Source organism: Ranitomeya variabilis, chromosome 7, assembly GCF_051348905.1.
Source record: "Ranitomeya variabilis isolate aRanVar5 chromosome 7, aRanVar5.hap1, whole genome shotgun sequence".
Lineage (NCBI taxonomy): Eukaryota > Metazoa > Chordata > Amphibia > Anura > Dendrobatidae > Ranitomeya > Ranitomeya variabilis.
In genome coordinates this window covers 81,278,420-81,291,964 of record NC_135238.1, presented here as the reverse complement: position 1 = coordinate 81,291,964, position 13,545 = coordinate 81,278,420, and the positions used below count along the sequence as shown (strand labels likewise).

Genomic DNA, 13,545 nt, shown 5'->3' with positions numbered 1-13,545 from the left:
GCTCCCATCGGGCTATGTCTGCTGTCACTTAACAGTGACAGTAGCTGCCGCTGATGGGAGACGTAGTATCATCAGCTGGCGCCTGTGCCCACAGCTAAAAAATAAAAAAGTAAAATAATTACATACACATTCAAATAAAAATAAAAACCCATTTTAGTCACCCAACACCAAATCCCCGATGCCCTCGACTCATAGAAAAAATGTAAAATAATAAACGACCATATACTCACCTGACTGCCGTAGTCCACATAATCCCGAGTGTCCCACGGTGATCTCACATGTAAAACAGTCACATCTGGAGATGTGACCGCTCTACCCAGCTGCCGGCGATACACTGACAGACGGTAATCACTCCCGCAGTGTATCACTGAGCTGCCGTGAAAGAGTTTATCAGCTGATCGGCTTCAGTGCTCTCACTTATGGCACCGCTGCGTGAGAACTTTCTCATGCCACGCAGCAGTGGTGCCGTAAGGGATATCACCGGAGCTGATCAGCTGAAGAACGCCAGTGAACGCTCTCATGGCAGCTCAGTGATACAATGCGTGAGTGATTACCTACTGTCAGTGTATCACCGGCTGTCTCTGAGAGCAGTGACTGCTCTCAAAGTGATCAGGATCGTCGTGGGACATTATGGATTATCTTCTCTGTGGAGAGATGAGGAATATTGTGGTTTATTATATTTTTGTTGCAGGAGACGTTGGCGTCTGTGGATTAGGCATTCAGTGAGTATGGTTTAATTAAGATTCATTAAAGATGTGTGTGTCATTATTTCAAATAAAGGACTTTATTCTGGGTGTCTGTATTTTTATACAATATCACTATGGGGTTAGTCATGGGGGTGTCTTATAGATGCCTCTCCATTACTAACCTGTGGGCTTGTTGTCACCTGACAATACAAAGGGGACATTAATCCCACAAATATGAACCCCACTTTCCACCGCTACAGGGCAAGTAGGAAGAGCGAGGCTAAGCGCCAGATTTGGAGCATCTTATAGATGCGCTTTTCTGGGGCGGCTGAGAGCTGATGTTTTTAGTATGGGAGGGGCCAATATACATGGCCCCCTTCCTAGGCTATTAATATCAGCCCGCAGCTGTCTGCCCAGCGTTTGCTGGTTAAGATTTTATAGGGGGACCCTACGTCAATTTTTTTCTGGGGTCCCCCTGTCAACTAGCCAGTAAAGGCTAAGCAAACAGCCATGAGCTGATATTAATAGCCGGGAACCTTTATGGCTATTGGCTCCTTCCCAGAATATTAACATCAGCCCTCAGTAGTCAGCTTTCCTTCTGCTGGTTATTAAAATTACGCAGGAGCCCACGCAATTTTTTTTTAATTTTTCTTTTCTCTTTAAAATTAACAGTTGCTGTCGCCTAGGGCTAGGTGTCAGTTACAGCTGCTAACACCAAGCCCTAATCCCATTACCCTGATGCCACTGCATCAGCATGAAAAAAGGTGGTGTTGTACCAAGAAATTACATCACAAAACCTTTTTTTTTTTTTTTTTTTAAATATCTTTATTTAGCTCAAAAAAGCCTTCATTGCTGTACAAAAAAACAAAAAACGCACACCAAAAATGCATGTGTTTGCTGCAGCATTTTTCCTGCCAAGAGATGCAAAAACCTTGCAGAAATTTCTGCAAGCCAATACTCAGCATGCGCACATAGCCTTAAACACTAGTGTATCACCTGCGCTTGTATATGAAAGCTAAATAATCCCCCAAGAATAGTAATAGGCAAATAAAAGCTTTCAATGGTTGTACATAAGTACTTACTAGATCCCAATACAGTGTCGTGGCTGCAAATCTTTCATGTGCTTGGAATCCGGTTTACTGCTGCGGGGTAATGAGATCGCTGAGAGTCCGGTTCACCGCTGCACGATGGTAAGATCAGGGGAGCTAGACTCACTCCACGTGAGTCGAGTCCGGTAAAAGGACGCGGGAATCAGGTGGAAGCTGCCAGCCTCTAGCGTGCCCCGGCCGAAAGCAACGCTGAAGCGGTGGCGGCGTTGAGAAGGGGCGTAGCAACAGTGTGACGTCACAGCTAGTGGGCGGGCGCGTATGTGGATTATCCAATCCAACGCGTTTCGAAGGATACGATCCTTCTTCGTCAGCGACGAAGAAGGATCGTATCCTTCGAAACGCGTTGGATTGATCTTACCATCGTGCAGCGGTGAACCGGACTCTCAGCGATCTCATTACCCCGCAGCAGTAAACCGGATTCCAAGCACATGAAAGATTTGCAGCCACGACACTGTATTGGGATCTAGTAAGTACTTATGTACAACCATTGAAAGCTTTTATTTGCCTATTACTATTCTTGGGGGATTATTTAGCTTTCATATACAAGCGCAGGTGATACACTATCGTTTTTCTTTTGTCTCAAGCTTACAGGGTACGCACAGACCCTGTTTTATCACCAGCAGCTATTCCTTATTCCCCGCTCCTTTTTCTCATTTTTCTTATCCTCCACTCTCCGAGCGCCAGTGTATTCCCTTTTCTTTACATAGCCTTAAACACTGTCATGCTAGGAGTTGTATATTCATGACACTTGGAGATCTTCTGACTGGAAACCAGAAATTTTAATCGTTTATGTAAAGCTGTGTTATAGATGTAGACAAATTTGGACTCGTAATGTACAACTGTATGTTTTGGATTTTCTATGGGAACACAACTGTCTTTTTCCATTCCATCAATATGAATTGAGAAAAAAAAAAAACAACTGAAAAACATACTATAAGGCTAAGTTCACATTAGCGTTCGGGGGCTTTGAAGAGGGCTGCGTCCGTTCTCCGCAAAGCCCTGCCTACTTCCGCATTATTCAGCATGCGTCCTGCATACCTATCTTTAACATTGGGTATGCGGGACATGCGGATGAATTGTATTGATGCGCCCGCTGACCGCATGGGAACGCAACAAGTTGCACTTTGTGCGGACGGCATACATCCGCATACATCCACATGTCCTGCATACCCAATATGAAAGATAGGTACGCGGGACGCATGCAGAAGTAGGCGGGGCTTAGCGGAGGAAGTATGCAGCCCTCCACACAAGCGTGAACCCGGCCTAACATGGAGTATTCTTCACCAAAACTATTGTATTTGTGTCATACAGCAGAAAAAAAGAAAAACTCTGATTTCAGCAGTTTATCCTCTGTGAGAACAAAGGACCTGGCGTGTAAAATTCAACCTATCCAAGAGTTCTCCTCAGAGAACTGAAGGCAGGGAAGACTTGGACCACCACAATACATGTTCGATAGTCTGTCGATAGCAACAAAATAAACAGGCTAAAACAATTTGCCTCTAATGGTTATCAACAACTTGAAGGCTATCAAAGTGTTAGTATGAGAGTTTGGCCGGTGTCATACTTGTGTGTGCAATGTGAGAAACTGCCGCCGGCACTCGGGGCCGGACTGTGTGGCTGCATGTACTTCTATGCAGCTGAACGCTCCAGGCGGCAGCGCCGGGTATTGATGCTAAAGACTCGCGGGAGTTTCTCGCATTGCACTCGCAAAGTGTGACCCCGGTTTAGCGGAAATCGTCCTCTAGAAAATAGCCACGATTCATGGTTATACTATATGAATCACAAGTGGAAGCCAGGCAGTTTAGGTTCATGGTAATAACAAAGCAAATGGAAATTTGGGTGATGAAAAATGACAGCTTCCTTGCTCCAAAAATGGAAGAGCGATAGATGTGCGCCCGCAAATATATTGGCATTTATTGTAAACTTTTTTTTATTATTATCATGAAACATTTACAGAAGCAATCTCAGGTGGAAATGTTATTTACACAGACTAATCTCAAATATCTTACCTTTCCATTGGCTCGGTTGATTTTACTCACACAGTCAGCTATTATTATTTTATCTTCAATGGCATCACATAATTTCTTATATTTAGGACTTTTGCTGATTTCTAAATAATCCCCTTGGAATTGCTGCCCAACACTGAAATAAGATCATACAGATTAATTGATCATTTACTAACTAACATACAGAAGGTAAAGCAGGAGTTTACTGACTCGTGGTGTTATTGTAAGGGTTATCCACTTTCCATAGAACTACTGCTACCAAATCAGCTTAAAAGGGTGCTGATTGCTTAATGCAATGGCAGCTATATGGTGCTGATGGGTGAAGGTCCAGGTCCCAAGACTCCCACCAATTAATCAAAACAGAGCTCTGAAGTGCACAGAGTCATTAGTAAATCCATGGGATTTTACCTTTTAAAGAGGATGTCCAGAATTACAAAAACCTCGATGGCTTTCCTTCCAAAACAACCCCAAGCTCGACATTAGGTTGTGTCTGGTATTATAACTAAAAACTTTAAAAATAACATATTTTGCAGTCCATCTTGAGTCACTGGTAGGTAAACCTTTTATAAGTACAGTCATTTGCTGTCAGCATATGCCACTGCCGGGGTTCGTTTGCAGTTGATTGCATTAGACAGCAAGATCTCCATGATTCTGGGGATATCAAGCAGTGCCAGTCAATATATTAGAAAAGGTTTGGTACTGTGAAGCAAGATGGACAACAGAGGCCTACAGGGGACAATGCCCACTGGTCCTGCTGTAAAAATGGTTTAAACAGAGGTCAGTGATAATTAAATCACATACTGGGTCCGATTTACTATGACTTGTAGAAGGTACAGGGAGATCTGTACCCAATCACGAACATTTTAGTGCTTTGACTTATTCAGCCAGTCATCTGAGAACATGCCATCAATCCCATGCCCATGAGTTTGGATGCAGTTGACGCACCACGTCATCACTATCAGTTAAACAGTCATGGGAGCAGAAAAGTGTTGTCATGATAGGCAATGTCTATTTTTGGTACCATAGACCAGCATTAGAGTAAAATTGTTCAGGTAATTCCCAAATTTTGTTATTTTCATAAATCAGTAGTACATGTGAACCCATGAAATTTTTAAATATCTTTATTGGGGTAATGTGGCATCTTCATTACTTTCCAGCAGCTTATAGTTATCACCTACAGGTTCTCTGTACAGTTGTGGCCAAAAGTATTGACATCCCTGCAATTCTGTCAGATAATATTCAGTTTCTTCCTGAAAATGATTGCAAACACAAATTCTTTGCTATTATCTTCATTTAATTTGTCTTAAATGAAAAAACACAAAAGAGAATGAAGCAAAAAGCAAAACATTGATCATTTCACACAAAACTCCAAAAATGGGCCAGACAAAAGTATTGGCACCCTCAGCCTAATACTTGGTTGCACAACCTTTAGCCAAAATAACTGCGACCAACTGCTTCCGGTAACCATCAATGAGTTTCTTACAATGCTCTGCTGGAATTTTAGACCATTCTTCTTGGGCAAACTGCTCCAGGTCCCTGATATTTGAAGGGTGCCTTCTCCAAACTGCCATTTTTAGATCTCTCCACAGGTGTTCTATGGGATTCAGGTCTGGATTCATTGCTGGCCACCTTAGAAGTCTCCAGCGCTTTCTCTCAAACCATTTTCTAGTGCTTTTTGAAGTGTGTTTTGGGTCATTGTCCTGCTGGAAGACCCATGACCTCTGAGGGAGACCCAGCTTTCTCACACTGGGCCCTACATTATGCTGCAAAATTTGTTGGTAGTGTTCAGACTTCATAATGCCATGCACACGGTCAAGCAGTCCAGTGCCAGAGGCAGCAAAGCAACCCCAAAACATCAGGGAACCTCCGCCATGTTTGACTGTAGGGACCGTGTTGTACCCTCGGACTGCAGGGCAGCTTGAACTTGTTTGGATGTTAGTCGAGGTTCTTTATCTAACATCCGCACAATCTTGCGTTGAAATCTCTTGTCAATTTTTCTTTTCCGTCCACATCTAGGGAGGTTAGCCACAGTGCCATGGGCTTTAAACTTCTTGATGACACTGGGCACGGTAGACACAGGAACATTCAGGTCTTTGGAGATGGACTTGTAGCCTTGAGATTGCTCATGCTTCCTCACAATTTGCTTTCTCAAGTCCTCAGACAGTTCTTTGGTCTTTCTTTTCTCCATGATCAATGTGGTGCACACAAGGACACAGGACAGAGGTTGAGTCAACTTTAATCCATGTTAACTGGCTGCAAGTGTGATTTAGTTATTGCCAACACCTGTTAGGTGCCACAGGTAAGTTACAGGTGCTGTTAATTACACTAATTAGAGAAGCATCACATGATTTTTCGAACAGTGCCAATACTTTTGTCCACCCCCTTTTTCATGTTTGGTGTGGAATTATATTCAATTTGGCTTTAGGACAATTCTTTATGTGTTTTTTCATTTAAGACAAATTAAATGAAGATAATAATAACAAAGAATTTGTGTTTGCAATCATTTTCAGGAAGAAACTGAGTATTATCTGACAGAATTGCAGGGGTGTCAATACTTTTGGCCACAACTGTAAATGTTTACTACTGATAGCTGAATGTTTTATAGCAGAAAGTTTGCAGACATTTATTGTTCTACTACTATAGTTCTGCTACTCACCAGAACTGTCACTTAAGAAGGAGAGCCCACCAGCAGGAAGTTCAACTGGATGTGCATCCTCAGATGCACATCCAGTTGAAGCGTATTGTGACGCACAGACGTCGAGTCTGCTTGCCACAATAGACGTTGTCGGACAATCAGCGGCCAGCAGCAGACGTTGGCATGCATGTGACAGAGCATAGCAGTGATGTCATACTTTCATTATACTTTATGTATGACCATGGGGTGCATTATACTTTATGAATGACTATGGGCTGTGCATTATACCATAGGAAGGATGCATTATACTGTATGGAGGAGTATGGGGAGTTCATGAGACATCTTCTTTGGAGCCCCATGACTTCTATGTTCACCACTGGTGAGTATAATGGTTTATTTTTTTTATGTACATTGCAGAATGGGGGACATTTACCAGGATGGGTGATCTATATACCAGGATGAGGTCCAGGATAAGGGACACATAGCAGAATGGGCGATATACATAGCAGGATTTGGGTCATATGTACAAGGATGAAAGACATATGTACCAGGATGGAGGACACATTTATATGTATAATTTATTCAGGATGGGAAGGGGCCCCGGTTCAAATCTTGCACCGGGGACCATCAGGCTTTAGTTACGCCACTGGTTTCACAAACAACTTTCATTACCATTCTTTGAATTTGGTTGGGCTGTCTGATCCATTAGCAATGGCTGCTTAGCTACTACAGTATGGGTCATTGGATCATGAAAATAAAGCTTTAGAGTAGGCAAGATGTTGGAACTCAGCACCACAATCTAAGCCTAGATCATGTAGAACACAAGTTCTATACAGATGTAAAAAGGTTTTAGATGAGCATTGAGAACTCTCTTATAAAGATACTTAAAAAGACAAATTACCTGGCAGGGTACAAAGACTTCTTCTCCTTGAAGAGTTCACTTGCTTCCAGTTTTTCATCGTAAATAAACTTTTTCTGTTCTGTAAATTGATCCCTGTACTTTTTGCACTATAAAAAAAAAAAAAAGATATTGTAAAACATTCTGACAAATATCTCCCAATTCCCCATAATTCCATGCCTTTGTTGCTTCCAGTTTCTACTATATTATTCTCTTAAAAAAATTAGTCTTATAAGTACTTTTTTTTATTACAAAGTAACCAAAAATCTAATAAAATCATTACAGCTACAAACTGATGAAATAGCAGTGATCATTATACTAAAGCAGTGCAGATTGCAGTATGGTACCACTCCTTCGTGGCTGCTTGTTTTGCGATGAACACATTTTCCATGACATTTTTTCCTTCTCTGGGTTCTTTTACAGAGGCGCACAATGATAAAAGGTCCAGAGCAGGGCGGCCAAGTGCCTACATGTCGACAATACTCTGCTGACTCAATAATGGCAGAGTTACAAATAGTGTTCAGTATCAATATCAGCACAAACCTTGTGCATGGAGAGCTTCAATGCACGGATTTCCATAGCGGAGCCGATGCATGCAAGCCTTATGCTACCAAGCACAATGCCACCTGTCAGAAGGAGCAGTGTAAAATACGCCACATTTGTACTTTGAAGCAGTGGAAACATGTTTTGTGGCATGGTGAATCACACTTGTTTATCTGACTGTCTGATGGATGAATCAGAGTTTGGCATATACCAGGAGAACGTTACCCGTCCTATTGCGTCAGATGTTTAATTTGGTGGCGCCAACGCTATGGGGTTCATTTTAAGGGGCTGGCCTAGGCCCCTTAGTTCCAGGTAATTCAATATTAATGCTTTAGCATAAGACATTTTGGTCAATTGTAGCTTCCAGCTTTTTGGGAAGGACATTTTGTGTTCTGGCATGACTTTGCCCCAGGGCGCAAAGCAAGGTCCTCAAGGGCTCCGTAGGGCACATTTTGTGTGGAAGATCATCAGTGGCCGAATAGAGTCCTGACCCCAACTCCATCCAGAACCTTTGGGATAAACTAGAAAGGAGATTGTGAACCAGGCCTTCTCATCCATCATCAGTGTCTCATGTCATAAATGCTCCTCTGTATGAATTGGTAATTGTTCCCACAGACACAAATGAAAACCTTGTAAAAAATGTGGCCAGAAGACTGGAAGCTGTTAAAGCTGCAAAGGGGGTAACAAACTCCATGTAAATGCCTATGGATTAATAATGTTTTTACTTTTAAAAGGGCCATCCCCAAATCATAGGCCTTGTATAATGTTTGATCTCCTACAATGCAGACTTTATAAAGTGTACATTAATGCATTTTGACTACAATATGTGACCTCTCGCAAAATCACATTGTAATAAATGCTGTAAGTTCTTATGAAACCGCAGCACTAAGCCATAGCAGTTATAGCCGGCATTTTATACAGATTCATCAACCCCCCCTAGAAATCTGTGGAAAAGAATATTCAGTTGCAAGACCAATGGAGTATCTCCATTAAAATGTTTGCAAATACATGTATAATGGGTGGATCATAAGCGGGCACTTGGTCTGATCTGGGAGTTATGACACAGACCTCTCCACTAATAAATCATTAACATCAATTAGAACATCTTATAATCGGCATAAAACCCACCCGTCTCCTCAATGTGGATCTGGAACAAAAAGACCTGGAACTTTGTAACTCAAGATCATAAAAGTTATAGAAATCTTTCAATTGGCTCCAAAAAAAACCAAAATGTTGAGCCAAAAATTAAAATAAGGCAGTCAATTTGAATAGCCTCTCCCCTATGCCAAGACCTTCACTGGCTTCCTATCGTCAAGAGACTCCAGTTCAAAACTCTAACTATGACATACACAGCCATACACAACCTGTCTCCTCCTTACATCTGTGACATGGTCTCCCGGTACTTATCTAAAAGCAACCTTCGATCCTCTCAAGATCTCCTTCTCTACTCCCCTCTTATCTATTCTTCCCAGAACCGACTTCTCTCCCATACTTCCCCCATACTCTGGGACTCTCTACCCCAACACATCAGACTCTCGCCTACAATAAAAACCTTCAAAAAGAACCTGAAGACCCACCTCTTCTGACAAGCCTACAGCCTGCAGTGATCCTCAACCTACTGAACCGCCGCACAACCAGCTCTCCTAGTGTATCCTCACCCATCCCCTGCAGACTGTGAGCCCTCGCGTGCAGGGTCCTTTCTTCCTTCTGTACCTGTTAGTGCCTTGTTTTTTGCTCATATTTATTGTATTTGTCTATATTTGCCCCTTTTTCACATGTAAAGCGCCATGGAATAAATGACGCTATAAAAATGTATAATAATAATAATAATAATAATAATAATAATAATAGATAAAGCAATTCCTTACAGATAAAAATCAGAGAGAGTAAATTCCTGTGTTTTTACAAAAAAAAAAATAAAACGGAGCTAGCACTATTTGGTGACAAAAGGAGCAGGTCACCAAGTCCCAGACTCGGGTCTGTATTCTGGACCTACGTCTCATGGATCCATAAGAAGACGCCCATAGAAACGTATGGGATCGTACTGTTCCTCCATTTTGATACAGTAGCACAAGGCAGTCTTATCAGTGCAAACCATACTTCAGAGGTTTACTCCACTGTAATAATGTTCTCATTATTAAAAGGGTATTCTCAGCTCAGACATTGATAGCGGAGATTGAGGTCTGTACGCAGCGGGTAGAAGTGGATAGGATTAGACAGACCAGCAGGGCGATATACGCAGTTTTGTAACTTCCATTCACTTCTATAGGAGTACCATAAAAAGCCTAGCACCAGGCTCTGGCATCCATAGCTGAGGAATGACTAAGCATACGGCAACAGAACCATTCTGTCACAGAGTGGCTGTATGTCTGTAACAAAAATGACGCAGGTGTGCTTGTGTTCAGTGTGGTTTATGTTGGGCACCATCCATACTATGCTCACGAGACCCCAAGAATTCATGGAAGGATGAAAACTGAAAGCTTTAGACAGAACATGGTGAATTAGTCCCAGATAACAAGGTTAGTGCTTTAGTACCCCTATTACAGCATTACGAAAAAATTGTGGAGCAGATCTGAAAGCCATTACTTTCAGTACCACAGATAGACTACAATCCAATGTAGACGCAACATGTGAACACATCCCAACACGTTCTGTGATTGCACATGGACAATGATAGATTCATGAAAAGCACCATTTGCGAGGAATCTGCTGGCATATTACAAAAAGCTGCATTCATTATATAAGTTCACGTGAGCTGTAAGAGAAAGCCAGCTTATAATCGCTGCAGGAATGGAATGTCACCATTTCCTCCATAAACAAATTTATAGCCATCCCCCATTTAAACGGAGCAGCAATTATTGAGAACTGAAGCAGAACAATATCGGGATCCCAGGCTAATATCTAAGGGTTCCTGCACACACTTTCTTCTTGTATTTTAAAATGATTGTAAAAAAGCACCATGGGGCCGATTTATCAAAGCTTTCTCGCCACAAGACTGGTGTAAAAGCTTTGAAGAGTCACAAAGTTTTGTAACTTTTGGCATTTTCATGCCACTTTGGACCGATCCACAGAAATTGGCGGAGTTTGGGAGGAGTTGGGGTGTGGCTACGCCTCCTGTCGAATATCAATTCTCCAGAGTTTTCTACACCAGAAATGCTGCTCCAGTCCCTGACTAGAGTAGCACTTCTGGCGCAGGTAAGTGCAGGAGTCCAAGATCACAAAAAACTCATCACTGTAAATGCTTCCCCAACCCCGAGTTCTTTACCCATGTGGCAGTCTAACGTCCACACACTATTATACCCGATGTACGTAGCACCCTGTCCCGTTTACTTTCCCCATCTATCTCTAAAGCACTAAGCACTTTACTATGGATTATATTTGTAGCAGTCTTAGGAGGTCACACCGTTCTTTAGTTCTATCTTGTATTCCTTGCTGAACATGTAACAATTTTTTGATGTTGTATTTAAAATGCATTTTTTGCCTTTGATATAGTATATAATAAACGTATACTCTTTTATACCATTTCGGATATGTACTCCAGTTTCCTTTTTTTTTTATGAAATTCGGAGACATGTCAGAAGTTTATAGAATAAAAGAACAATTTACATTTTACTCAAAAATATACCTATAAAGAGAAAAATCAGACAAACTGAACATTTTGCAGTGCGTCTCACAAAATTAGAATATCATCAAAACGTTAATGTCAGTTCTTCAATACAAAAAGTTAAACTCATTATATAGAGTCATTACAGAGTGATCTATTTCAAATGTTTATTTCTGTTAATGTTGATGATTTTGGCTTACAGCTAATGAAAACCCAAAAGTCATTATCTCAGTAAATTAGAATAATTAACAAAAAAACACCTGCAAAAGCTTCCTAAGCATTTAAAAAGGTCCCTTAGTCTGTTTCAGTAGGCTCCACAATCATGGGAAAGACTGCTGACTTGACAGAAGTCCAGAAGGCAGTCATTGACACACTCCACAAGGAGGGTAAGCCACAAAAGGTCATTGGTAAAGAAGCTGGCTGTTCAGAGTGCTGTATCCAAGCATATTAATGAAAAGTTGAGTGGAAGGAAGAAGGGTGGCAGAAGAAGGTGCACAAGCAACCGGGATAACTGCAGCCTTGAAAGGATTGTTAAGAAAAGGCCATTCAAAAATTTGGGGGAGATTTACAAGGAGCGGACTGCTGCTGGAGTCATTGCTTCAAGAGCCACCACACACAGACGTATCCAGGACATGGGCTACAAGTGTCACATTCCTTGTGTGAAGCCACTCATGACCAATAGACAACGCCAGAAGCATCTTACCTGGGGCCAATGAGAAAAAGAACTGGACTGTTGCTCAGTGGTCCAAGGTGTTTTCAGATGAAAGTAAATTTTGCATTTCATTTGGAAATCAAGGTCCCAGAGTCTGGAGGAAGAGTGGAGAGGCCACAATCCAAGCTGCTTGAGGTCTAGTGTGAAGTTTCCACAATCATTGATGGTTTGGGGAGCCATGTCATCTTCTGGTGTAGGTCCACTGTGTTTTATCAAGACCAGAGTCAGCGCAGCTGTTTACCAGAAAATTTTAGAGCACTTCATGCTTCCCTCTGCTGACAACCTTTTTGGAGATGGAAATTTCATTCTCCAGCAGGACTTGGCACCTGTCCATACTGCCAAAAGTACCAATACCTGGTTTAAAAACAACAGTATCACTGTGCTCGATTGGCCAGCAAACTCACCTGACCTTAACCCCATAGAGAATTTAGGGGTATTGTCAAGAGGAAGATGAGACACCAGACCCAACAATGCAGTCGAGCTGAAGGCTGCTATCAAAGCAACCTGGGCTTCCATAACACCTCAGCAGTGCCACAGGCTGATCACCTCCATGCCACGCCATATTGATGCAGTAATCGATGCAAAAGGAGCCCCGGGTGCATTTACCGCATTTGTATTTACTGAACATACATTTCAGTAGGCCAGCATTTCAGATTTTAAAATCCTTTTTCAAGCTGGTGTTATAAAGTATTCTAATTTTCTGAGATAATGAGTTTTGGGCTTTCATTGGCTGTAAGCCATAATCATCAACATTAACAGAAATAAATACTTGAAATAGACCAAATGTAATGACTCTATATAATATACGAGTTTCACTTTTTGTATTGAAGAACTGAAATAAAATAACTTTTTGATGATATTTTAATTTTGTGAGAAGCACCTGTATAAATTTTTCCCCATAAGCTTGCCTAAATTACTCTGGAAACAAAATGCATGGACGTCGTATACAAAATATATACGCTATTTATTATTGACTCTCCTCCCAACACCCCAAAAAAGGAAAACATGCATATGTCATTTTTTTCTGAACTAGTCTGTTTTTGGTACAGAAAATTCTGCTGCAAATATTCAAGTGTTTGAAGTAGAAATACTGCATAAAATACATGCATTTTTATGTGCGTTTTTGATACATTTTTTGTCCGCATTCATTTGAAAGGGTGAAAAATACTGCAAAAATACTGAAAGATTTGACATGCTGCAGATTTCAAGAAATGCTTTGATGGTTCAAATCTATAAGAAAAAAACAGCATGGAAAAAAACTAGCAGAAAAATGTGGCAAAAATGCAGCATGTGAACGTATTTTGATATATATTTGAAAGTAACATCTTGCCACAGTATTTTTCAGCTTTAAA

General features: G+C 41.3%; 1 protein-coding gene across 5 annotated transcripts in view; it reads right to left on the bottom strand.

Annotated features, from left to right (window-relative positions):
• Positions 1–13,545, bottom strand: part of MYO1B (myosin IB) — a 275,911-nt gene that overhangs the window by 12,381 nt on the left and 249,985 nt on the right. For all 5 annotated transcript variants that reach the window (XM_077275371.1, XM_077275373.1, XM_077275375.1 and 2 more), the window contains 2 exons: positions 7,338–7,444; positions 3,805–3,937 (listed from right to left, as the gene is read on the bottom strand). In XM_077275371.1, coding sequence (XP_077131486.1) covers positions 3,805–3,937; positions 7,338–7,444 — 240 coding nt within the window. The remainder of the gene's footprint in view (positions 1–3,804; positions 3,938–7,337; positions 7,445–13,545) is intronic.